Below are 27,823 nucleotides of genomic sequence, written 5' to 3'. Positions count from 1 at the left end.
GGGCCCGGAGAGATAGCACAGTGGCGTTTGCCTTACAAGCAGCCGATCCAGGACCTAAGGTGGTTGGTTCGAATCCCGGTGTCCCATATGGTCCCCGGTGCCTGCCAGGAGCTATTTCTGAACAGACAGCCAAGAGTAACTCCTGAGCACCGCTGGATGTGGCCCAAAAACCAAAAAAAAAAAAAATATATATATTTTTAGATCAATAAGAGTCCATTTGTGATCATTGTTCTATCTCACAATAGTGTTATTAAAGCCCTTGTTGGGGGATCTACTGTGCTGATCAGTGCTGGCTGAACTTGTGTCTGATTGTTTTGGCTCTCTGAGCTTGGTGATCTTCTATGCAACTTTCTTACCAGATGCTGCAATCCTGCTGGGCTGACAGTCGTATGAAATTTAAAGGGGTCGTGTAGCTATGTATGCAGCCAAGCAGTCCAGGAACAAGAGATCTTGGTGGTTTGGCAGTTTGATAAAGTTCAATTATGGAACTGGGTTGTTTCTGTTTCTGGGTTGTTTCAAACATACTTGGGGCCAGAGTGACAGCATAGTGGTAAGGTGTTCGCCCTGCATGTGCCAACCAGGGACCCACCCAGCATTCCTAATGGTCTCTGAGCCTGTCAGGTGTGATTCCTGAGCACAGAGCCAGGAGTAACCCCTGAGCACTGCCCCCAAACCAAAAAACCAAAACCAACCAAACAAAAAAACATACTTGGCCAACTCTGCAGTTCTGTGCTCCTGGTTACAAAATTCTCCCTCGTGACTGAGGGGTGAGGGAGGACAGAACCCCACCTCCCAACTCCAGCAGCAAAGATGCCTGGACAGAAAAGTGAGTGGGTCACTGGAAGCAGCACTAAAATAGCTGTAGACAGAGGGGTCAACCATCGACCACCTGTGGGTTAGTAGACTCAAACCAGTCCAGGACTGATATGAACACTGTTCCCTGTGACCTGTGGAAAGCAGGAAGGCCAGGCACCTGTGGACCCCCAGAAGGGCAGCAGGCCTAGACTCTTGATCACTCTGCACCCATACAGGTGCAGAAGGCAGGTAAGACCCTGACAGGAAGGGAGACACACATGAAAGTGCAGTAGGAAGAAATAAAGGGGCACTCTGCTCCTGTCCCTATAGGCCTCTGCCTGTCTGCACACGATAGCACCAGTGGCTGTTTCTGCACCATAATGGAGGCTCTGCATGTCTCCTGCCTGCAGACTTTCCCCTTAGATGGAGCCTGCAGGGCCTTGCCTTGCCCTGTTCCTGCTGTCAGGTTCTATGCTGTTAGTCCACAGAGGCAGAACCCATCTTCAGAATTGCTGTGGCCTGGGGAAGGAATTATGCATTCATAAAACATACTCATCATCTAGCAAAGAGGGGCCCAAGTTTATGAAGCCTATTGCCCCTTTCTGGAAAAAATTCAGCTTACCTCTTGCCTTTTTGACATAATCTCTAATTATACCCGAGGCTACCACTGCCCCAGCCCCAGGATAGTCCAGGGCCCAGGGTAGGGATATTAATGTTATTGGGAAACACTGGTCTAGCAGCACATCTGCAGAATTCAGAGAAGGTAGAGGAAGCAAACCATTTCTTGGTGTCAGTTCTTGCATTCCCACCTAGCCCACTGGGTTTCTTTCTTGGGTCATCCTGGTGATGCTCAGGGGTTACTCTTGGCTCCAGAAATTACTCCTGGAAGTACTCAGGGGACCATACAGAATGCTATGGATTGGACCTGGGTTAGCCTCATGCAAGGCAAACACCTTTTCCTCTGTATTATCACTCTCCCTACCACCACTCCCACTGTGATGTTGAACTTTCCAAGGAGAGATGGTACCCATTTGAGAATGGCTTCTTTAACCAGCTGTGTTAGCTTCACACTGTCCTGGGCACCCTTGGGTCTCTCTCAGAGATAGATATGCAGTAAATCAAGGTCATTTACTATGTCATATTCACATGGTTCTCTGAAGAAATATTTTAGCTTTCCAATTTATGGCAAAATTTTCTCAAGGAAGAACTAAAAGATAAATAACATATAAAATGTTCATTGTCTTGGAGACCTTAGGGATAGATCAATAGATGGAACACACGTTCAAGCCCAAGCACCACGCCAGGAGTGGCCCCAGAGCACTACTAGGTATGGCACAAAAGAATAAAAAAGTGACTAGCTTTTCACCCCACACTAACAATGAAACCCTACCTGGAAGTAAAAGAAGGCTTGGCCAAACCAATAATGCATGATGGTGACCTCAGCTGCATCGTGTTCTAGAGGCTTCCAGATGAAGGTGGTCATTATGGTCTGGATCAACAAGCTGAACACTAAGACAGGAAGGTTATGTGGTCTCAAGAGCAGGGCTGCCAGCAGTGCTAATCCGCTATAGATCTCCCACAGACCTACAGCCTTGGTCCTGACGTCTGCAGCAATCTGGTATTTTAGTAAATCTTTGATGCCCATGAACAGAATGCCAAGGACAAAGACATAAACAAAACGAGCCTCGATGATTCCCCTAAAAAAAAAAAGATGAGGTAACTTGGGCTCATTAACCCAGCTAGAAACATTTAAGTACTTATCCTTAGGCCAGAGAAATAGGTCAGCAGGTAGGACAAACTTGGTATGCTCAATCCCTGATACCCCATAAGGTTCCTGAGTACTCCAAGGAGTAATCTCTGAGTGTAGAGCCAAGAGTAAGCCTTTCACACAGTTAGGTGTGGCCCAAAACAAAAAACAACAAAAATACAGCAAAAAATACTTGTCTTGGGCCAGACCAGTTGCTTAAGTGGTAAGGCATCTGCCTTGCCCGCACTAGCCTAGGATGGACGGAGGTTCAATCCCCTGGTGTCCCATATGGTCCCCCCATGCCAGGAGCAATTTCTGAGTGCGTAGCCAGGAATAACCCCTGAGTGTCACCAGGTGCGGCCCCAAAACAAAACAAAACAAAACAAAAAAAAGTACTTGTCTTTTTGACCAAATAAACAAGTTATAAACGAACAGGAGCACCCTCCCCCAGGTAATTGCTCCAGCAAAGCAGTGTGTACCTCAGATGTGTTTGTCTGATGGAGCAACTTACAAACAATCACACCCACCTGTCCCAAGCATCATCATGATAAAAGCCAGAAAAAACATCTCTTGCAACTCAGATGAGAGCAAACATACTGTAGTACGATCATGCCTAGCTCCAACCAACTTCCTTAAGTCCACAAATGCTAACTGAGCGTGCTTGAAATCAAAGCTGATATATTAGACCATATAAATTCAGGCACACATACAATCTGGATATCAAATTAATTAAAAAATTTCTAATGTCAAGATTGATTAATCGGTGATTAACTGATAAATCACAAAATAAGAAAATGAAACCTAAAACTCCAAAGACTGCCCTAGAATCAAACAAGAAAAGTTATGTCAAAGTAAATTTTTTTTTTTTCGGTTTTTGGGCTACACCCAGTGATGTTCAGGGGGTAACCTCTGGCTAAGTGCTCAGAAATCACTCCTGGCTTGGGGGACCATATGAGACGGCAGGGATCGAACCGAAGTCCATCCTGGGTCAGCCGCATGAAAGGCAAATACCCTACTGTTGTGCTATAGCTCTTTTCCCCACTCTTCAAGATTTTTGGGCCACACCCAGTGGTCCTCAGGGGTTACTCCTGGCTCTGTGCTTAGAAATTGCTCCTGCAGGCAGAGGGGTCCATATGGGATGCCGGGATTCAAACCACCATCTGTCCTGGGTTGGCCTCGTGCAAGGCAAATGTCCTACTGCTGTGCTATCTCTCAGGCCCCTGTCACAGTAAATATTAAGAGCTATTACAAACGAAGCATTTTAGCACTTATATATAGTACCGTATTTTCCGGCGTATAAGATGACTTTTGAGGGGCCCGGAGAGATAGCACAGCGGTGTTTGCCTTGCAAGCAGCCGATCCAGGACCAAAGGTTCGAATCCCGGTGTCCCATATCCCTATGCCTGTCAGGAGCTATTTCTGAGCAGACAGCCAGGTGTGGCCCAAAACCCAAAACCCAAAACAAAAACAAAAGCAAAAACAAAAAAAAAAAACCAAAAAAACAAAGATGACTTTTGAAACAAAAAAAAGTCAACTGAAAATCGGGGGTCGTCTTATACGTCGAGTATATCCCAAAAAATGTTTCAATATGCCGCTAAACGAAAATTGTCTGAATATTGCCACAAAACGAATTTTCCAACTCGATCCTGCACCAATCACTGCCAGGCTGCTCGGACCGCCTCTCTGACTCAGCCAATCCAAGCAGGCTTTTTATGCATGCAAATTATACAGTGTTCTGGACCCAAATCTACACTGTCAAATGCCTGCTCAGATTGGCCAGAGTCAGAGAGAAAGTCTATTACACTATAAGCTTTGACCCTTTGCTTGTTGTGATGGGCTCACTGTGGTACATACAGTTGCAGCACAGGAGCGTTCTGTCTGATACAGCGAATATAGGCCTAAACCTATGTTTTAACTGTAAAATTAGGGGGTCGTCTTACATGCCCAGTCATCTTATACGCTGGAAAATATGGTACTTTTTAAAGGGATACAATTCATTACACTATAATAAATACCTATTCTTAAAACATACTTTTTTTTTTTTTTTTTTTTTTTTTTGGTTTTTTTTTTGGGCCACACCCGGTGACGCTCAGGGGTTACTCCTGGCTATGCGCTCAGAAGTCGCTCCTGGCTTGGGGGACCATATGGGACGCCGGGGGATCGAACCACGGTCCATCCGAGGCTAGCGCAGTCAAGGCAGGCACCTTACCTTTAGCGCCACCGCCCGGCCCCAAAACATACTTTTAAATAATTTCATAAATCACATTTCAAATATTTTCAGAAAAGCCAAACTTAAGCAAATAAATACATTTTAAATGAAATATTCTGTTTTGTAAAACTGAGCTAATCTTTCTCACATTTCCTTAGGAAGGTTTAGATATCTCTCTGTATTATTTCTCTGGTCCAGTTTTAGAGCCTATATTCCTGCATCTTATGCCTATGTTCCTGAACATTTTTCAGTCACACCTGGCAGCACTCAGAAGATATTCCTGGCTCGGGTCTGTCCTAGGTTGGCCTCGTGCAAGGTAAACCCCCTACCACTGTGCTATCACTCTGGCCCCTAAAATTTAATTAAGAAACAAAACAAAACAAAAAACACTCAACTGAGGCTGGTGCAATAGCACAGTGGTAGGACATTTGCCTTAAATGCAGCCAACCCAGGACAGACACTGGTTCAATTCCCATCAACCCATATGGTCTCCTGAGCCTGCCAGGAGCGATTTCTGAGTGTGGAGCCAGGAGTAACCCCCGAATGCCTCTGAGTGTGACCCCAATACAAAACAAAACAAAACAAAAAAACCCCAAAAAATCAAAACTATTTGCAGTTATAGGTAGTACTTCAGATTGTTGCCTGTATCTTATTATGAAGCCTCAGACTTGGTTGCTCCAGATTAGTTCTGAAGATGCTCAAGTCAGAGTGCTGGGGCCAGAGAGAGAGCACAGTGGCAGGGCATTTGCCTTGCATGAGGCCAACCCAGGACTGATGGTGTTTTGAATCCCAGCATCCCATATTGTCCCCTGAACCTGCCAGGGGCGATTTCTGAGCGCAGAGCCAGGAGTAACTCCTGAGCACTGCTGGGTGTAACCCAAAACCCAACCCTCCCCCCCCCCCCCAAAAAAAAGTGTTATCCACAAAGTTCCTTATATCTTAAAAGGAGCCTTATGGGCCAGAGATATAGAATGGAGGGAAGGCATTTGCCTTGCATGCAGAAGGTCGGTGGTTCAAATCCTGGCATCCCGTACTGTCCCTCGAGCCTGCAGGAGTGATTTCTGAGCGTAGAGCCAGAAGTAACCCCTGAGCGCTGCCAGGTGTGATCCCCCGCCCCCCCCCCCCCCCAAAAAAAAAAAAAACACAAAAAAACAAAAAAAGAGTCTTAGGAACTGCTTGGTTGACCCTACCACAGGACCTTGAAAAACAAAAACAAAGCTATGTTGCTGTGATGGCTGTGATGTGGAGAAGGGGTGCCTATGCCCAAACCCTTACTTAGCAGTCATCTTTCCAGGAGCGCCTGGAAAATTAGGAGAAAGCTTCACTTTTCCCATACTTTGTTTCCTAGTACGAACAATCATGTGTTGTTATTATCAAACCCATATCTTCCACATGCAAAGCTTGTGTCTAGTCCAGTGGTCGGCAACATGCGGCTCGCGAGCCACATGTGGCTCTTTACACTTTTAATATGGCTCTTCTGCATGCTGGGCGGCAGCTCCAGGAGTCAGGACTCTGCTCCTAGCCTCTGTCAGTGCGCACCCTGTGTGGCTCTCAAAATAAATTTCAATCGTGGTTTTGGCGAGATTTGGCTCAATTGAAAAAAAAAGGTTGCCGACCACTGGTCTAGTCTGTTGAGCTATTTCTCCTGGTTTAAGAACCCTCTTATTGGGGCAACAGCATAACAGTAGGGTGTTTACTTTGCACATGGTCAACTCTGGATGGATTCCGGTTCAATTCTTGGCATCCCAAGAGCCTGCCAGAAGTGATTTCTGAGTGCATAGCCAGGAGTAAATCCTGAGTGTCAGTGGGTGTGATCCCAAAACCAACCAACCAACCAACCAAACAAACAAAATAAATCTAAACAACCTCACTCTGAAGTTAGGTGAATAGAAGATCTCCCACCAAAAAATGGAAGATGATGGAATCAGTTCACTCAGGTTTGAGTCTCTAGGAACTATTGAAATTTATTAACAATGACCAGATTCCAACCCATGTTCTAGAAGGTGCAGGGAACTTTTTAAACTGAAACATTGAAAAAGATCTAACAATAGGTTTTAGTCTGTAACACTTACTGTGAAAGGGGTTTGTTGTCTTGCTGCCATGGCAACAGCACACTTCCTACAGCTGCCCGGTAGCAGTAGACACCCAGCAGGCCCAGGATCATGGCTACTTTGGAAACTGGGGAGCACCTTTTCTGAACCAACAAAAAGATCATGACGAGGGAAAGAGTGGACAGAACAGAGAGTGCAGCTTTATGATCAGAGCTGAAACAAAATGAGAAATGACAAACATTGTAAGTTGGTCTAACAAGTGATGTCATGAGCCTCTGCCAAGTGGCTTTCTAAGAACTTTAACAGCTGGTTCTGAGTATGACCAGCTCCTTTCAGGCGTACTTCTCCCCCCAATCAGGATTTTATCTTGGACCTAACTTTTGCCATGGCCCACAAATACCAGGCCTTGTGCCAGTCTCTGACAAAGAAACCAAGATTACTCACAGCCCCCAAGATGGAGGATGGTTCAAAATCTCAGGGTTTTCAGAGGGAGAAAAAGAGCAGCAAGAAGCAATGAAACATATTGATGAAATACAAAATGATATAGACAGTTTTAATGAACAAGCAACAGAAGAGATTTTAAAAGTAGAACAAAAATATAACAAACTCTTATCAACCATTCTTTCAGAAAAGGTCAGAATTAATTGCCAAAATCCCAAATTTTTGGGAAACAACATTTGCCAACCATCCACAGGTGTCTGCACTGCTTGGGCAGAACGATGAAGAGGCACTGCATTCTTTGACAAGAGTTGAAGTGACAGAGTTTGAAGATATTAAATCAGGTTACAGAATAGATTTCTATTTTGATGAAAACCCTTACTTTGAAAATCAAGTTCTCTCTAAAGAATTTCATTTGAGTACAAGTGGTGATTCAACTTCAAAGTCCACTAAAATCAAATGGAAATCTGGGAAAGATCTGAAATAATCAAGTCCGACACAGAAAAGAGCTGGCAGAAAGACAGTGCAAGGAGCCAGATGGCTTCTTCAGCTGGCTTACTGGCCACCCAGGTGCAGGTTCAGAGGAGCTAGGCAAGGTCACCAAAGACGTATTTGGTCAAATCCATTACAATACTACTTGGGTCTTAATATGAATGATGAAGAAGGAAAAGGAGGATTAGAAGACATACATAAATAGAGAGATGAGGATGAAGGTGAAGATCAAGATAATGAAGAGGGGGAAAGAGAGAAGGCAGGAGGAGAGGATTAATAGAACAGCAATGGAGTCCAATATTCCTTTTTAAATTTTCTCCAGTCCTGGGAGTAAGTTCCTTTTTTCTTTACTAGAATTCTCCTCCTCCCACTCCCAGGTGCTTAGATTTTGACTTCTTTCTTCTCTTCTTTATACTGTTTCTCAACTTAACTTTGGGGAAATACCTTTAGCAGAATGCAACAGAGAAAGAATTTCTATTCTTTTTGTTCCAAATTCATTTTATCTCATCTCAAAAAAACCTGGAACCAACACCACCATACTATGTGGGATAATAAGGGAAAAACGTGCTTCTTTAGCTTTATTGGAAGATGGTTGGTGCTTGCCACAAGCTGTTGGTCAAGAGTTCCAGTCTCCTTCCTACTTTGTCTGGATAATGTCAGTGATTACAGTGCCTTTATGTGAAAATGGACCTTAAGCAGTGCCTAACATGTATCTACTTTCTCTTGTTTAAAAAAATAGAAGGAAAGTATTTTTTAAAAGGAGGGTATAGTCAGCAGAGGATAGGTTTGAGATGCTTGTGTGGGTTGAGCAGGAAGTCTAATGACATAGCTTCTGTGGCATGTTTCATTAGGATGCATAGAAAGATGTCCTTGCAGTTTAAGATGGTGTGCTACAAGTAAAATCCTGTCTATAAATGATCTGAGCCTTGTTAGATGGGATAACCAGCTGAATCTGTAGGCTCTTATTTATTAGGGACATTTTCTATTGGAATGTTGTTCTGTTTATGTTTAAAATTTTCTTTTCGTTTTGGTGAAAAGCTAAGATATTCAGTTTTAAAAGGCAAAGTGTACAAGTTACTTGCTGCTTTGTTATTTAAATTCAAAGATTCTTAAAAAATGTAATAAGGTGCTGGTAATATTTTCATACATGGTGCCCACCTCAGCTATGCATTGGTGAGGGCTGGGCTCAGGTCTGTGAAGTGCTGCCCAGGGCTGGGTAGATGGCTCAAGGGGTGGGTGTAGCAAAGGCTTTATTTGGTGAAGGCCTGGGTCTGATACCAGCACATGTGGTGTCCAGGGTACAGCTGGCCCAAAGCACCTCTGCAGTGTGGCCCTCCGAAGCAGAAGAAAAAAAGCACTGTCCTCTGGCTCCCTCTAGCCTCACCCAAGATAAAGTGCCTCTCAGCACAGACCTGACTCTTGGCTACCTGCTTATTCCTTACCACTGTCTTCTCTTTGCTCACTAGTGCAGACTGATTCCCTCTCTGGTGGGAAGACAGTCAAAGGCTCAGTGGTGGTCCACAGAACAGCTGTCCTAGGACAGAGCTGAGGATGCTGCTCCAGGAAGGCAGGACTCTTTCTGTTCATACAGGTCATATTTTCAGAGCCGAGTGTAGAGTTAAATGTATAAGCAGCCATACTGAACAGAGCAGTAATCTCTAATAACACTGTGGAGAGATGTGGCTGGCTGGTGTTTGTGCTTGGGTCCTTCAGTCATGAGGTGTCTATGGTGGGACAGAGCCAGAGACCTCCTAGAGGGAGGCTCTGGAAATACTTTATTGCCTTTTAACTGGTATATTTTAGGGTCAGGGATATGGTGCACAGGATTAAAGCATATGCTATATATGCAGGAATTGGGTAAACCCTCAATATCACTATGGGCAACCATAGAGCACTTAAGACAGGAATAACCCCAAGGCACTGTTAACAAACAAAAGTGTACAAAACTGCTGTACAATTTATGAATTCTATTGGGTTGTTAACGGTAAGATCTGAAAATAGGACAAAGAAGAGGGGCAGACACAATATAACTGATCTCTTTTCTTTTTTTTTTTTTTTTTTTTGGTTTTTGGGTCACACCCGGCATTGCTCAGGGGTGACTCCTGGCTGTCTGCTCAGAAATAGCTCCTGGCAGGCACGGGGGACCATATGGGACGCTGGGATTCGAACCAACCACCTTTGGTCCTGGATCGGCTGCTTGCAAGGCAAACACCGCTGTGCTATCTCTCCGGGCCCTGATCTCTTTTCTTTGCAGGATATAAACAAACACAGGAATAACAAATGCTCAAAGGAAACAGCAACTGAGAACTGGTCTTCTGTAGGAAGCTGAGCATGGGGGGGGGTGGGGAAAATGGGTAGAGGGAGCACTGAGACAATGTTGGAGGGAAGGTGACATACTGGTGTAGGGTGTATGTGGCGTTAGAATGTTTTATTCATGCCTAAAATAATATTTAAAAAAAGAAAAGAAAGAAAATTGGCAATAGTAAAACAACAACAAAGGAATGTAAGTTGGGTGTTGGGGGCATGGGAGGTGACTCAAGGACTGGAGATTTTTCATGCAGGAGCTCTGGGTTCAGAATTCGGAGCCACATGGTTCCAAGCATCACTGGGAAGAGCCCTCCATTGTCGCCAATAAACAAAAACAGAAACAAAACAAACAAAAATATGCGATGCACTGAGCTCAACTTACTGCTGCAATTTCTACACTGAGATCAGATACCCACTTTCGATTGTGGTACTCTGATACCCTCCCATTTGCCACTCTCCTTTTCCTCTTCAGTTCTCAAAAGTCTGCGCTGACAATCAAAATAAATACTTTTATTTCTGTGCTAGATTCTTTTTTTTTTTTTTTTTTTTTTTTTTTTGGTTTTTTGGGCCACACCCGTTTGACGCTCAGGGGTTACTCCTGGCTATGTGCTCAGAAATCGCCCCTGGCTTGGGGGGACCATATGGGACGCCGGGGGATCGAACCGCGGTCCTTCCTTGGCTAGCGCTTGCAAGGCAGACACCTTACCTCCAGCGCCACCTACCCGGCCCCTGTGCTAGATTCTTTTGCCAAATCCCAGTTTCCCTATCTTTAATACTGCCCAATAAACCTCTGGCCAACCTGTGACAGGCTTGGGAAATAGTGATTTAGTGCCCAAGGTCCCAAACAATGTAGCTTCCCCTTCAAGAGTAGGGAGAGAAAAGGATGAGGAGGAGGGAGACACAAAGGGCAAGTCAACTCTCAGAAACTTAAGCATCTGCCCCTTCTAGTCCCAGTCTCTATGGGAGGACACAGCAGGAGACAACTCTATAGCTGCTGCAACTACAATGATAAAACACACAGGCTTTAAAATATGAACAACTGCAATGACTCTGCAATAACAGAACCATAAAGACTATTAGTAATATTAGTAATAAATACACATCCATGCATGGGTTAATGTATTATTTGATTTCTTCAGATCTCAAATATATTTCTGTCTGAATAGGAAAGAGAGGTCTACATTTTGAAAAATTTATGTGAATGGAGAATGGAGTTGGGCCAAAAGCACAATCCATGTTCTTACCTGGTGAGCCAATGTCCCACGTCAGGCCGATGGGCCCACTGTACACCGGTCTGGTTGAGTGACCGCAGGAGTCGGCAGCAGGTAAGTATCAACCATGGGCTTGCCAACACCATCCACTTCTTATAACCTCTGAGGATGTCCAGGGGGGAGGGACTCTGGTGAACTTTGTCGGGTGCTGGCATGTCACATCCAGCGCGCTGGTTCTTCAGAGCTGGTGTGGTACTTTGCGATCCTTCCACATGTGAGTGGTATGGAGGCTGACACTGGTCGCTGGGGAAGCAGTTTTTATAAATTTCATAGCACAGTACTAGACACAGGGTATTGACAAGGAAATACCAGGTCTGGTGCTCTTCTTCAATGAAGCTGCTTGCACCCAGGCTGAAGACATGGCCCAAGGTCCCCAATAAGATGAGAAGATCTAATTCTGACCATCTTGAGTCAGAATGAACTAAATTCTGTAAAAAGAAAAACAATTTTTATAAGGGAAAAAGCAGAAAATTCGATATACCTTGATGTGTGATAAGCCAGTCCCCTAGCACACTGTCAGGGAAATAGGAATACAATCTTTGATCTAGATTGCAAGGTTGTAGCTGATTGACAGCAAGATCTTGAATATCTAGACTGAACCACTGTGGCTGTGCTTGTGCTGGGACAGCTTCTGCTAGCTCTGGGAATAGTACACTCATGCTCTTGTCTTTGTGTTCTGGAACCCTGGGTCTAAGCTGGCAATAGCTAGATCCCACTACTGAAAAACCAAAGAATACCCAAATCAGTCTTCCAGAAATCCAGAAAACTTCCATGGAAATACCTTGACACAGTTGGCATAATTTTCGTATCCTTTATAAACTAGGTTGAAAACAGTTGACGTTAACAACAAGGATTTAGCATCAGGGATGTGGCTCAGTGACAATGCACAGGCTGCTCCGTGTACAGAAATTGGGCCAATCAATGACATCTCAAAATAAAAACAAGGACATAATCTCTGCCACTGCTAACCAGGTGGCATCTGGTGGACACTGTGCAGTGAAGGTGCAATGGAAAGAGGCATTGCTGACCTCTTGAAACTCTCCAGAATTCTAAGGGCTCTCAGACCCGTGGTCTGAGGAAATGTGAGGAGTAGCAACACCACAGCTAGTCTCAGACACAGGCCCCAAAAAGAGGGGGAAGAGGGTTGCACTGGGTCCCTGGGTTCAAGCCTGGTGGCCTTGATTATGGAATAACCAACCTGCCACCACACCACAATCAACTTGTAAATGGAGCCCTCAGGTCTCAGGTGCTATAATGCCTGAAGAAAAATGTCAGTTTGGAAAAGAATCCTGTATTTCTGAGGAAGGGTTTGAACATTTTTGTTCAGTGTGGTTTGGTTTCAGATTCTATTTTTGGCTTATACTGCTGCTACTTGAGGGTGGAAAACATGGGATGCTGGGTTGCACCTGGGGCTCCCTCCCAAGTTTCCTCTTGCTCTGCCTGGGATGTTCCATGAGTGACTGTCCTTTCTGTGGTGGTCTTTCTTCTTTACTACAGGTCCGCTTTTGACAGAGGGTCTCAGACATATTCTCCCACTAGCCAGGTGACTGACTATATATATGTCTGTGCATCACTGTCCTGTAGCCCAGAAACTGTCACACTTTTTTGGTTTGTTTTTGGTAATATCAGCAGTGCCGCTCAGGGGTTACTTCTGGCTCTGTGCTCAGAAATCACTCCTGGCAGGCTTGGGGGACCATATAGGATGCCAGAATCAAACCGGGGTCTGTCCAGTTTGGCCATGTGCAAAGCAAACGCCCTACTGTGCTATTGCTCGGGCCCCATTTGTTTTGATATTTGGGCCACATCCGGAATTCTCAGGGCTCACTCTTGGCTCTGTGTTCAGATCACTCCTTAGCAGGGCTTAGTAGAGGGATCATACGGGTGCCAGAAATTGAACCTGGTTTGGTCACATGCAAGGCAAGTGCCTTATCCACTGTATCTCTCTGGCCATGGATATCTTTCAAACTTAGATGCCAGTTATGGGATCTGAGCATCAGAGGCAAATAACTTGGGGTGTGAAGAGTGTTCCTTTCTGCCCTGGCTAGCATGCATAGGATTTACCCAGCTTTTGAAACAGCAAGAAATGCTGGTGCAAAAAGATAGTGTGGTGTACCTAGGAAGCAGTCTTACCTTCCCCAGAAATTGTCCACTGACAAACATCTTGCTGAGGGCAGACACCAATGCACAGAGCAGAGCTGAGATTAGGAACATCACTCCAGCTGCCATCAACCACGACAGACTACAGAAATAGCAGGAAGTCTCAGCTGAGGTGCACACAATGACGTGGACAGCCAAAAAAAACAGGAACATCAAGTAAAAGAGCAGGGAAAATACAGGGGACAAGAGAGGGACTTCCACCTCAGCCCTGGAGCTCAACGCTTGTGGAACACTAAGCAGGAGCAGGGTAAGAACCTGGAAAAGAAAACAAAAGTGGCGTCAGCAGCTGTGGGCTGGAGAGATTTTCCTGAAAATAGCTCACCGGAGGAAAAAGAAGTCAGTACTAAAGGACATGTCTGCTAGTTCAACGCCAAGAAGGCAATCAGCAGCAATGCAAACCAAGATCAACTGACGATACTCTCAACATTGGTGACTTGGGGGCCAACACACTTGCTCACTGAGGGCAACACTTGTAGCTTACAGGATCTATTTGTATTTTTCTGAGTTAGCAAATCAGGTGAACTGCTCAGTCACGTCTCCACGCTACCACCTTACCTCCAAAATCACAGCCATGCCCACCACCATCGAGTAGACGTCGTACTGGGCCACCTGTCTGCTCAGGGACAGGCTTAGGGTCTTCAGGGCCTGCAGATACTGCCGGCGAACCTTGTTTCCCAGGCTGAAAAGGACTTCCGAGTTATTTTCCTCCAAGAACAGTTTGATCCAGTTCCCATGCAACCTTTCTGACATTTTAAACTGCTCAAATCCAGGCTCTAACAAGAGGAAAAGGTTAAATATACATATCACAGACATGCATACCCGCACATCATGTCAAAATATACAAATATTGGGGCCAGAGCAATAGTACAGTGGGTGAGGTGCTTGCCTGGCAAGTGGCTGGGTTCAACAAACAGCAAACCAAACTAAAAATCCCCCAAAGTATTCAGTTATTGATGACATGTGATAAAGCCTGACACCTAGTGAAGAGAAGAAAAGGTTCTCACAAGATAAGCACCTTCAGTAAAGTGCTCAAGTTGTCTGGCTGACGATGCTAATGCTGGCCTGCAACAGAAAGCCTGAAAGCCTGCAGCCTTGCCAGCCTTGGACACATGACTGTGCACAGTAGATCCTTTCCCTGCTTCTACCGGAGAAGCCAATGATGCTCTCCAAACCTCCTCTTCCTTTCTAGCTGGGCTTTCTCCCAACATTCTTCAAGCTATGCTCCCTACAAAGTTGCCAACATCACTTGCCATATGCACAGTTAATTCGTTTTTGGGGGGTAGTGCTGGGGTATGTGGGTCACACCCAGTGGTGTTCAGGGATCATTCCTGACAGTGATCAGAGACCACATGCAGCATTGGGGATCAAACCAGGGTCGATCACCCACAAGGTGAGCGTGTTAATCACTGTGCTATCTCTCAGGGAAGGCTAGTCAGTTCTTCGTTTTTCAGTTAATTCCCCTGAACAGAACTACCAGAGTTACCCACTCCTTCCATTTTGCCATTCTTGTTTGTTTGTTTATTGTTTGTTTATTCTGGTTACAGAATCCCAGGCAGTAGAGGCTGTCAAGGTCCCCTTGGCACACACAGTAGCACTTGGGATCTGTTTCACCTCCATCCTTGTCTTGGTACTTCTAGGGTGCCGAGCCTCCTACATCTGCAAGGGTCCTTTCTCTTTGGGAGTCCAAGAGCACAGCTGCCAAGGTTGGCTCAGATTTGGACTTGAAGCCTCAATCTTGGCAAGCAGGGGCTTTATATGCCACTCAACCACTGACCTTTGAAACTCCTTTTTTTTCTTTTGTAAAAAATTTTTTTTGGTTTTGTTTTTGGGCCACACCTGCAGACTCTCAGGGATTATTCCTTGCTCTGCACTCAAAAGTCACTCCTGGGCCGGGCGGTGGCGCTGGAGGTAAGGTGCCTGCCTTACCTGCGCTAGCCTAGGAGACGGACCGCGGTTCGATCCCCCGGCGTCCCATATGGTCCCCCAAGCCAGGAGCGACTTCTGAGCGCATAGCCAGGAGTAACCCCTGAGCGTTACTGGGTGTGGCCCAAAAACCAAAAAAAAAAAAAAAAAAGTCACTCCTGGCAGGCTTGGGGAACCATATGGAATGCTGGGGATTGAACCTGGGTCCTTCCCAGGTTGGCAGTGTGCAAGGCAAATGCCCTACTGCTGTGCTATCACTCTAGCCCCTTGAAAAGAATTTTATTGGAAAACTGCTTAATTTTAGACTTCCTTAAAACCAATCCTATCTTCTGAGCACTTTGCCTGGAAACTCTGCATTTCCTACCTGAGACCCTGATGCCTCTAGTTCACTCTTTGTTGTTTTAGTTTCTGGGCCACACCCGTTGATGCTCAGGGGTTACTAGTGGCTATGCCCTCAGAAATCGCTCCTGGCTTGGCGGAACCATATGAGATGCCAGGGGATTTAACTGAGGTCCATTCTAGGCTAGCACTTGCAAGGCAGATGCCTTACCTCTAGCACCGCCGCTCCGACCCCCTCTAGTTCTCCCTTACTCAAACCTGTGCAAGAGCAGATCCTGCCTCCCTAACTCTGCCCCAGAATTAGCCCACCTGTTAGCTTCAGTCTGGCTCTCAACTCTCATCTAGTATGTGCAGCATCCAGACTGACTACTCTTCTTCTCCTGCATAAGGCAGAACTTCCACATAGGTGCCTGAGAGGTTTTGATACTGAAGATTCTAGGATTTATAGGAAGCTTTGCAACAAATCCCTATATGGCTCTGAATGAAAGTGAAACCTGCTTCATAGCAGCAAAACTCTCACAGCCCCCTGCCTCACCTTTATCTGTAGCCCCCAATTCTCTCTGCTCAGCAATCTGGTTCCTGGCCCTTCCTACAGTATGTGGGCTCTCTGACTCAACAGCCAGGTCTGCCCCACGGCCCCCACCACCTGCATTCACCACTTTTCCTCTACTTCAATTTTTCCTTAGCTCTTATGATCAATTGATACCTTCTCTCTCTTCAACTTTCTGTTTTTGTTTGTTTTGGCACACACCTGACTGTGCTCACAGCTTATCCATGGATATGAGCTCAGTGTTCCCTGCTAGTGGACCCAGAGGATCTTAAGGGATGCTGAGGATTGAATCTGGCAAGCGCCAGACCTGCTGTGGTGTTGCTCTGGCTCTCACCACCTTGGAAGGGAAGCTCTTGAGAGTTGCTCCTTTGTACTCCTGTGTTTTTAGTGCTTTGAGCAGTCCCCTGTCAAATAGGTACTTAGTGAAAAACTTAAAACATCTGTTGAATAAACTTACGAAAGAAACTAACTGCTAAGAAAATAGGAATATAATCTTCATAATTAAGAAGTAAGGGATAGTACAGAGTGATAGTACGGCAGTTTGCGTTGCACAGAGCCAACCCACTGTTCGATCCTTACCATCCTATATGGTCCAAGCCTGACAAACCCTGAGTACTGCTGGGTGTGGGACGCACACACAAACACACGATGAAGTGCCAGAGAGATAGCTCAATGGGTTGAGCAGGTCTGGGTATGATCCCCGCACTGGTAAGTATTAGCAGCACAGAGCAGGGATTAGTTTGAACACCTCCTAGTGTGGCCATCCTCTCCCCATCCCCTGAATAACCCCCAAAAGTGAGGGATACTGACTAAGAAAGAGTTCAGAGGACTGCAGGTGAGAAGCCTGGGTTTAAGACCTGGCACTGCATGATCTTCCTGTGACCTCTGAGCACAGAGCCAGGACTATCTCTGACAAGTGTGGCCTCAAAACAATAATGAACAAAAAACTGATGGAATGTTCACCAGGAAAACATGCGAAAACACCTAGAGCAAAGGGAGTATAGAGCAGGGCCCTGAATCAGGCTGTCACAATGCTGCTGAGCAAAGAGCCATGCCCAAAGCAGAACAAAGATACTATCTGAAGATTCACTAACTTCACATATGTACAATAGAGTCAGTGTCCAAAAGTAGAACGAGAATGGCATGCATAAAAAGACTGGGAACTGGGGCCGGAGAGATAGCATGGAGGTAAGGTGTTTGCCTTTCATATAGAAGGTCATTGATTCAAATCCCAGTGTCCCATATGGTCCCCCGTGCCTGCTAGGAGCAATTTCTGAGCATGGAGCCAGGAGTATCCCCTGAGCACTGCTGGGTGTGACCCAAAAACCACACACACACACACACACACACACACACACACACACACACACACACAAAGACTGGGAACAACTGGTGCTGGCAGAGATATGGGAAAAAGGACCCTCATTCACTGCTGGTGGGAAAGTTGTACAGTTGTTTCTATGGAAAACTATGTGGAGACATCTTCCAAAGTTAAGAACTGAGCTTCCATAAGGCCTAATAATTGTACTTCTTGGCACAAAAACATAAGTCAAAAGATATTTGCAGTTCCATGTGATACTCTACTTAGAAAACCCTAAAGACTCTACCAAAAAGCTTCTAGAAGCAATAGACTCATATAGCAAGGTGGCAGGCTACAAAATTAACACACAGAAATCAATGGCCTTCTTATACACAAATAATGATAGGGAAGAGATGGACATCAAGAAGGCAATCCCATTCACATTAGTGCCACACAAACTCAAATATCTTGGAGTCAACTTGACCAAAGATGTGAAGGACCTATACAAAGAAAACTATAAAGCCCTGCTCCAAGAAATAAGGGAGGACACACAGAAATGGAAACACATACCCTGCTCATGGATTGGCAGGATTAACATCATTAAAATGGCAATACTCCCCAAAGCATTGTACAGATTTAATATGATCCCTCTAAAGATACCCATGACATTCTTCAAAGAAGTGGATCAAACACTTATGAAGTTCATCTGGAACAATAAACACCCTCAAATAGCTAAAGCACTCCCAGGGAAAAGGAAAATGGGAGGCATTACTTTCCCCAACTTTAAAATGTACTACTAAGCAATAGTATCAAAACAGCATGGTATTGGAATAAAGACAGACCCTCAGATCAGTGGAATAGGCCTGAGTTCTCAGACAATGTTCCCCAGACATACAATCACCTAATTTTTGACAAAGGAGCAAGAAATCCTAAGTGGAGCAAGAGAAAACCTCTTCAACAAGTGGTGCTGACAGAACTGGTTAGCCACTTGCAAAAAAGTGGACATAGACCCCCAGTTAACATCACGTATGAAGGTAAAATCCAAATGAATTAAAGACCTTGATATCAGACCTGATACCAAAAGGTATACAGAACAACACGTCGGTAAAACACTCCATGACATGAGACGAAAGGCATCTTCAAGGAGGAAACTGCACTTTCCAAACAAGTGGAAGCAGAGATAAACAGATGGGAATACATTAAGCTGAGAAGCTTCTGCACCTCAAAAGAAATAGTGCCCAGGATACAAGAGCCACCCACAGTGTGGGAGAAATTATTCACCCAATACCCATCAGACAAGGGGCTAATATCCAAAATATACAGGGCACTGACAGAACTTTACAAGAAAAAAACATCTAATCCCATCAAAAAATGGGGAGAAGAAATGAACAGACACTTTGATAAAAAAAAAGAAATACAAATGGCCAAAAGGCACATGAAAAAATGCTCCTCATCACTAATCATCAGGGAGATGCAAATCAAAACAACGATGAGATACCACCTCACACTGCAGGGATTGGCGCACATCACAAAGAATGAGAACAATCAGTGCTGGTGGGGATGTGGAGAGAAAGGAACTCTTATCCACTGCTGGTGGGAATGCCGTCTAGTCCAACCTTTATGGAAAGCAATATGGAGATTCCTCCAAAATCTGGAAATTGAGCTCTCATTCGACCCAGCTATTCCACTCCTAGGGATATACCCTAGGAATACAAGAATACAATACAAAAACTCCTTCCTCACACCTATATTTATTGCAGCACTATTCACAATAGCCAGGCTCTGGAAACAACCAAGATGCCCTTCAACAGACGAATGGCTAAAGAAACTGGTACATATATACAATGGAATATTATGCAGCTGTCAGGAGAGATGAAGTCATGAAATTTCCTATACATGGATGTACATGGAATCTATCATGCTGAGTGAAATAAGTCAGAGGAAGAGAGAGAGACGCAGAATAATCTCACTCATCTATGGGTTTTAAGAAAAATAAGTCATTTTTGCAACAATCCTCAGAGACAATGAGAGGAGGGCTGGAACTTCCAGCTCACTCCATGAAGCTCACTGCAAAGAGTGGTGAGTGCAGTTATAGAAATAACTACACTGAGAACTACCATAATCATGTGAATGAATGAGGGAACTGAAAAGCCTGTCTAGAGTACAGGTGGGGTGGGATGGAGGGAGATTTGGGACATTGGTGGTGGGAATGTTGCACTGGTGAAGGGGGTGTTCTTTGCATGACTGAAACCTAATCACAATCATATATGTAATCAAAATGTTTAAATAAAGAAAAAAAAGTTAAAAAAAAAGATTGAGAAGCAGCCTAGGAAAAGATTTTTGGATGAAGAAACTGAGATATCTCAGTAGTAGTAACTACTACTCTGAGTAAATCTGAGAATGAAATCCTGCAAACTGCTGCAACTTAGACTGAGTTAGAGTATCATGCTGAGAGAAGTGAGTCAAAGGGAGAAGAACAAACACTGAATCATCTCACTCCTATGTGAAGTATAAAAAATATATAAGAAAATAAAGAATAGCTAGTTGCAGATCCTAAAAGTCTATCTATAGAGTGGAGTTTACTAGGTAAAGGGAGGGGAGGGGAGAGAGGGGATCTAGAAAGAGTGGTAGCCAAACAGACACTGGTGGTGGGTATGGTGTGTTGATGTAATTAAGGGAATTAGTTAATATACCCTTAAGAAGGTGATGAAACATCCTCTTCCCCATAACGGATAACTGTTCAGGTATAACTTGGCAGTTGGGGGTGGGGGGTGGGGCAGGTTAGAGACTGGAATAGAGCCTGCCGGCCAGCCGGGGGTTGGAAGCACAGGCCACCCCACTGCTGGTTGCGACTGAGACTGAAATAAAGCATCAGCCAGATGTGCTGCTCCCCGCCCCCCAGCCAGGCCTGGGACTGAAATAAAGCATTGGCCAGATACTGCTTGCTCTGCCTTTATATATTTCTTCTCTCTGTCTCTGTCTCTCTCTCTCTCCCCGCCCCTCTCCCCTCACTCTCTCTGTCTGTCTCTCTCTCTCACCTGAATCTGAAGCTACAGGCCACTTTTTCTCCTGGCTCTCTAGCCAGCAATCTCTATCTCTCTCTCTCTCTCTCTCTCTCTCTCTCTCTCTGTTTTTTGGGTCACACCCGGCAGCACTCAGGGGGTACTCCTGGCTCTGCACTCAGAAATTGCTCCTGGCGGGCTTGGGGGACCATATGGGACGCTGGGATTCAAACCACTGTCCTTCTTCATGGAAAGCAAACACCCTACCTCCATGCTATCTCTCCTGCCCCAATCTATCTCTCGAACCCACTCCCCAGGCAGACTTCAAGAGATGTGTGAAAATAAAACCCAATGTTCTTCCTATGCTCACTCTTCTGGACCATTCGGGCAGCAGTCTGGGTCACTTTATTCTAGTGTTCCTGGGTGGGCACTTCCCGGCCCTTGAAGTGGTGTACTATTTAACAATACTGAAGTTTCAAAGCATTAATAAAAAGAGGGAAAGGAAGTTCTCAAGAACTTAGTGATGGTCAGTGAGGTAAAAAAGGGACTGTACAGTCTGACAGTGGGAAAAACTAGAATGGACCTACCTTTTTCATATGATGGCACACTCTGCTGCAGCAATTTGCTAAGCTGCACTGAATTTAAGTGTAAGAATCTCAGCTGTTCTCTCATTGGTTTTCCTTCAACAACTGGGAACAAAAGTCTGCCCACACTGTTCTCTGGGATTGGCAGGCCAAGTCCTATTGATAGCGTTGCAGCCAAGTCAGTTTGTTGAACACGTTTTGGATATCGGCCATCACCTAGAAATAGGAAACTTTAAGTGACAGGCTTCTAAGCAAGTTTAGGATAATAGTCATTCTCCAATCTGACCTTCTACAATTAACATAAGTAAAATTACCTAATATCAACATAAATAAAGATGTGGTTCAGGCAATGGCTTGGATCTTGGTGCTGTACCCTGATGCCCTGCCACAAATCAAACAAAAAGAAAAAAAAAAAAACAACCCACTAATTTGGGCTAGAGAGATAGCTCGATGGTGTAAGAGTGTAATTTCCATGCAAAAGGCCTGAGTTGGATTGCTGGCACATTGTTTGATCTTCTGAACCAGGAGTGACCCCTTACTATACAGTCCTAGCAGCCCCTATGGATAAGGCCCCTAAAATAATAACAAATAAGAAATATCACTATCTGAGTTCTCTCGGTTCTGCCTAAAACTAAAGTGTCCTGAGGGTGAAAGCTCCACTGGTCACTGGTGCTCACAAACCTCTGCAGAATGAAGAGATAAGAGATAGATGGAGGGACAGAGGATGGAGGCTGATGTGATGAATGGGTGGATGGAGATAGGCATGTAGAGAAAGGGATGACTAGATGGATGGGGGGAGATGAAGATATAGGGGATCGTGGATGGAGGAAATATAGATGGATAAGAACCTGATGGATCAAAAGGTTGCATTTAGGAGCCGGCGTGGTGGCGCTAGAGGTAAGGTGTCTGCCTTGCCAGAGCTAGCCTAGGATGAACAGCGGTTCGATCCCCCGGCGTCCCATATGGCCCCCAAGCCAGGAGCGACTTCTGAGTGCATAGCCAGGAGTAACTCCTGAGCATTACCGGGTGTGGCCCAAATAAAAAACAAAAACAAAAAGGTTGCATTTAACATAGGGGCTGCATTCAAGTAGGTAAGTCACATACAAACACTGCCATGGCCATGTGTGGGAGAGGTGGAGTAGATGTCTGGTTGCTCTGCTGGGTGCTGGAGATTCACAGAGGGGCAGAAAGTGACAACTACCTTGGGAGATCAGGCACACAAGAGGAGGACGTTCTATAAAGAGAGAGGGTAACAGATGGAGAATCTTCCTTACCAGTCCTCACTTAGTGGAAGATTCATTCATTTCACAAATACTTTTTGTCATCATCACATCTAGGACATAAAGTCCAAGGCATTTAGTGATGATGAGAACGGACCAGGCCCCGCCCTCCCACTTGCAGTGTTGTGAAGAGGCAGACATCACATTGGTCACACAATCAGGTGTACGATCATAAGTTATGCTTGGAGTGAGGGTAGAAAGTATGGGATGCTACTAAAGACTAATAGAAAAATGTAGGGTGGAGGAAATCCTGAGTTACTGTAGGGCACATAAGGAAGAACTTGCCTGTCAGAGTATCTGAGGGGAGGGCAGAGGCCAGGACTGGGAAGTAACATGGAATATGGCTCAAATAGAGTTGAAGCACAGCCACAAAGCTCTATGTAGGAGCTTGGCTTTCTCTTACACCAAGGATAACAGCCAACCAGGGTTAGATCCCGGCATCCTATATGGTCTCCTTAGCACTGTCAGATGTGGCCCCCAAATAAGACAAACAACAATTACCGTCAGGTGCCAGGAGATAGCTCAAAGGGCTAGAACATATGCTCTGCATGCAGGAAGCCCATATTTGATCCCTATTATCTACCATCTAGTCCACTGAGCATCGCCAGGTATGGTCTTCAAATAGGCAAGCCACAATCAAAATCAGGGGACACAAAGCAAACAGGGACCAAAGAGATAGTTCAAGGGACACAGTGTAGGACTGTCATGAGGAGGGCAGCATTTTGATTCCTAGAATTGTATGGTCTGCTGAGAACTAGCCCCAGGGGCTGACCACTGTTGGGAGACTCACACTCTCACTAACATCACAGACATAAAGTCAAGTCAAGCTTCAAATGTTCGCCCTTCTTCTGTTCTCACCAGGTTTCCTTTCGAAGGAAGAACTAATCAGGATCAGAGGGGTGTTCACTTCTTCTATGGAAGAGGCCCCATGACTACCTGTTTCAGACATCCCATGATCTCCACAGAGGACCAGCAAATTGGGTAAAAGAGTCTGTTTCTCCTGAAAGGCAAAGGAAAAATGTTTCAACTACAGTTGAACACAAAGGATTGTGTTAAGAAAACAACTGTTAAATAAAGATATTAAAAAAAAGAAAATAACTCTTCAGTGTAGCTTTATTAAAAAGCAGTCCTTTGCGTGTTTTATATACAGAAGTCCTAGGTTTTATCCCTGGCATTACCCTATTCTCTGAGTGATGCAGGGAGTAAATCCTGAACTTTAAGCCAGCAGTAGCCCTCCAGCTTCGAAAGGTGTGGCTCCAAACCAAAAATAATAAATATTTCTGGGGTCTGGAGAGATAGTACTGTGGGTAGGGCACACATATAGTTACCAGGAGTGATCCTAAATATGACGGTTGGAAGAAATATGGCAGTTGGGCCTGGACACACCCCCTTGCCATGCTAATATATAAAGAGAAACTTGGACTGTTGAAAGAGGGGGCCCAGAATAGTGACCAGAGCAGTGCCTCCTGGCTCATGGAAGGGAAGGGTAAAGATAAAGTATTGGAGAAATGCTGCCTGCTTTGCAACTATCTGCTTTTATATCTTCTTTGAACCAGGGACTCCCCCATGCCACCTCTGGCTGGCAAAATTCCATCTAACTTCTGTCCCTTTCTGTGGAACCTCTGGGTGGCAACAGCAGGCCTCAGATACCAGGAGGAATAAAAGGAATAAGTTTCTTCTCTGCCCTCTCTCTCAGTCTCAGTGGACGACTGCTACAAGTTGGCATCCATGGATGGGCACAAGGTCCCATCCAATAGCTGGGCCTCATGGGCCTCTGTGAGCCTTGCAGCATTGGGCCCTGGCAGTCCTGGGCCTCTTGGGCTTCTGCACCTAAGCACAAAACCAGCAATAATTCATGTGCATCACCAGTTGTGGCCCCAAAACAAACAAAAATCAATACAGAGTTTGCTTTATAGACTTATTTCCAATTCTTTCAATTAACTGTGGTAGCAACATGAAGCCAATTTATTTGTACCTCAAAGGCATCAGGCTGATGGGGACTGGCGCGGTGGTGCTACAGGTAAGGTGTCTGCCTTGCCAGCGTTAGCCTAGGACAGACCACAGTTCGATCCCCTGGAGTCCCATATGGTCCCGCAAGCCAGGAGCGACTTCTGAGCTGATAGCCAGGAGTAACCCCTGAGCGTCACCGGGTGTGGCCCAAAAACCAAAAAAAAAAAAAAACAAAAAAACAAAGGCATCAGGTTGGGTGGTGGCTGGGAAAACCGGGGACATTGATGGGGGAAAGATCACACTGTGGGATTGGTGTTGGGACATTTAATGCCTGAAAACTGTATTATAAACAACTTGATAAACCATGGTGTTATAATAAAAATTTTAATTAAAAAATAAAAACGTAGAGATAGCACAGCGGTAAGGTGTTTCCCTTAGACGCAGAAGGACAGTGGTTCGAATCCCGGAATCCCATATGGTCCCCTGAGCCTGCCAGGAGCGCTTTCTAAGCATAGAGCCAGGAGTAACCCTTGAGCGCTGCCGGGTGTGACCCCCCCCAAAAGTAAACAATAACAACAACAAAAAAAAAAAACCCAGATATTTCTATATGAATCTTTCACACCCCACTTTTTTTTTTTTTGTTTTTGTTCTAGGGTCACACCTGGCAGTGCTCAGGGGTTACTCCTGGCTTTATGCTCAGAAATTGCTCCTGGGGCCCGGAGAGATAGCACAGCGGTGTTTGCCTTGCAAGCAGCCGATCCAGGACCAAAGGTGGTTGGTTCGAATCCCGGTGTCCCATATGGTCCCCTGTGCCTGCCAGGAGCTATTTCTGAGCAGACAGCCAGGAGAAACCCCTGAGCACCGCCTGGTGTGGCCAAAAAAAAAAAAGAAATCGCTCCTGGCAGGCTCAGGGGACCCTATGGGATGCCAGGATTCGAACCACCGTCCTTCTGTATGCAAGGCAAATGCCCTCCATCCATGCTATCTCTCTGGCCCCTCCCCACACATTCTTTAAAGATACTGAGTGTACAGCTCTCTCAAAGGTCATGGTCAAGCACTGTACAAGAGGTCACATGGCGAGGCCGGGCGGTGGCGCTAAAGGTAAGGTGCCTGCCTTGCCTGCGCTAGCCTTGGACGGACCGCGGTTCGATCCCCCGGTGTCCCATATGGTCCCCCAAGCCAGGAGCAACTTCTGAGCACATAGCCAGGAGTAACCCCCTGAGCATTACCCAGTGTGGCCCAAAAACCAAAAAAAAAAAAAAAAAAAAAAAAAAGAGGTCACAGAATGAGAGTCATGGGCTCTAGGTCTGAGGGCAGAGGGCTTATAACTTCCATGCTGACAGTTGCAGCAGACAATTCAGTTCATATCAGTTTTGTTACCATCAAAGATGACCTTGGAATCCAAAAGAAATCTGGATCCACCCCCCCTCCCACCCCCTATCAGTAGCCTATGCCGCTCCTTTGCCTGGAACACAACTTCACAGACACAGCTAGCCTACCATCCTTTCTTTTCTTTTGGGCGGGGGTGTCACATTCTGGTGGCACTCGGGGGTTACTCCTGGCAGGCTTGGGGTACCATATGGGATGCCAGGAATTGAGCCAAAATCTGCTAGTGGTTGGCCACATGCAAGGCAAACACTCTACTGCTATGCTATCACTCCAGCCCCTCCACCCTCCTTTCGGACCTCTGTGGAGGGATCTGAGATGAGGCTCGAGGCCTTGCCTTGCAATATGGTGGCTCTGATTCCTAGCACTACCTGTTCCCCTAAACCTGAAGTGACAAATAAAGTCTGGTATGATCCAAGAACAAAACAGAAACATAATTCAAAAAACCATTGTTTAGAGCTCATATCTTGAAGGCCAACGTTCTCACTACATTTTTAACATCTGGCCTCACTCCAAGTTGCAGTTCTCTCCTACCCTGCCCTGTGTTCCTCATAACTTATCCCTTCTAGAACCTTACCATTCTGGTGTGTACCTACCTGCTGGTTGGAGTGCAGTGCCTGTTGCTCAGTGGCACATAAAGCACTAGGAAACACCAGTAAGAGGGACAGGAGACAGGAAGGAAGAGCTGCTAGTTTAGAGGAGACGGAGGCAGGGCAGGTCAAAGTAGCAGGCACTGAGCTAGAGAATACAGGGAGTATAACACTTATCTTGCACAGGCTAACCCTGGTTTGATCCCCAGCACCCACTGCCAACTGTACCTGAACACAAAGTCAGGAGTGAACCCCGAGCACAGCTGAGTATGGCCCAAAAAACCAAAACCAATCAAAGAAATACAATCTCTGAGAAAGCTGCCTGAGTGAAGTGGGTTTATTTCCAGAGAGTCCTGGGTATGACATTTCTATACAGTCTTTGTACAGTCTGGAGCTCCATTTAGGAGCCTACTTACTTTAGACAAGGCTGCACAAGAGGAGTGTTGGCACTCACGCCGCTCACCTGCGAAAGCAGTGCAGAGTGAATCTTCCTCAGGATGCTATCCATCTCACTGAGCTTCTGCCCAATCAGGGGGTTGCTAGGCCCAAACACGTGGCCAATGTGGTCCAGCCCGAGGTAGTGGAGGATCAGCATGTCCCAATCCTCTCTCTGTAATACTTTATCCAGATGCCTTGTGACATTATCATCCACCTTTAAGGGGAGAAACATACATATGATTAACGCCATTAGTTTTCCTTAATCATCCTCCCAAGAAAAAGTGATTGTCCTTTTCATATCTCAGGGCTGGGTTACAAGATGGTACAGCAGTTAGGGCACATGCGACTGACTCTGGTTTGTTTCTCAGCACCACATGGTCTGCCAAGGCGCAGTCCTGGAGCCTTATGTGAGGTCACAGAATGAGAGTCATCTTTGGGTCCCGGCTCTGAGACATTCTGACAGCTGAAGCAGACAAGTGCACCACTGCTGGGGGTGACTGTCATCCCTGGCACGTCAGGGCTGTAACTGCATCATGTCCTTGGGCTGTGGCATTCAATCTCTGGGAATCACTGGTGGAATTAGACCTCCTGGGCATTGCTTGGGAGGTCTCCATCCCCCCAAAATCTAGGGGTTTATTTTACGTAATAGATTTCAGGGAAATAAGACAACAGAGATAGTACAGTAGAGAAGGCATTTGCCCTGCATATGGCTATGGAGATTGTGACCTGATTCAAGTATCCCGCAACATAAGATCCCTGAGCACCACCAGGGGCCACTCCTGAGTACTGAGCCAGGAATAGCCTGAGCCCCTACAATCAAAAATAAATAAATAAAAAGCCAGAAAACAAAACTATGTCCTAAAGTAACATGTAATTAATCCCTGAGAAATAGGTTTTCACTTTCTCAATTAGTTTAAGTGATCAAGGCTTGTCTGACAAAAATGTCTGCGAGTCACAGTCACTAGACGAGAGAAGAAGATGACCAAATTCAACAGGTGCCAAGTTGTTTGCTAC

At 45.5% G+C, this 27,823-nt stretch overlaps 1 protein-coding gene and 1 pseudogene across 2 annotated transcripts in view; one reads left to right on the top strand and one right to left on the bottom strand.

The window, feature by feature from the left end:
• Nucleotides 1-27,823, bottom strand: part of PIGG (phosphatidylinositol glycan anchor biosynthesis class G) — a 38,859-nt gene that overhangs the window by 5,549 nt on the left and 5,487 nt on the right. For both annotated transcript variants that reach the window (XM_049789980.1, XM_049789979.1), the window contains exons 4-11: nucleotides 26,835-27,023; nucleotides 23,304-23,445; nucleotides 21,169-21,381; nucleotides 14,023-14,240; nucleotides 13,441-13,722; nucleotides 11,284-11,738; nucleotides 6,824-7,015; nucleotides 2,186-2,492 (exon numbers count right to left, since the gene is read on the bottom strand). In XM_049789980.1, the coding sequence (XP_049645937.1) occupies nucleotides 2,186-2,492; nucleotides 6,824-7,015; nucleotides 11,284-11,738; nucleotides 13,441-13,722; nucleotides 14,023-14,240; nucleotides 21,169-21,381; nucleotides 23,304-23,445; nucleotides 26,835-27,023 (1,998 nt within the window). The remainder of the gene's footprint in view (nucleotides 1-2,185; nucleotides 2,493-6,823; nucleotides 7,016-11,283; nucleotides 11,739-13,440; nucleotides 13,723-14,022; nucleotides 14,241-21,168; nucleotides 21,382-23,303; nucleotides 23,446-26,834; nucleotides 27,024-27,823) is intronic.
• Nucleotides 7,188-8,148, top strand: LOC126032550 (protein SET-like; annotated as a pseudogene).

The sequence above is a fragment of the Suncus etruscus genome, chromosome 16 (genome assembly GCF_024139225.1).
Source record: "Suncus etruscus isolate mSunEtr1 chromosome 16, mSunEtr1.pri.cur, whole genome shotgun sequence".
NCBI lineage: Eukaryota > Metazoa > Chordata > Mammalia > Eulipotyphla > Soricidae > Suncus > Suncus etruscus.
Note: the sequence above shows the minus strand (reverse complement) of the source record. Positions and strands in the feature narration are given on the sequence as shown.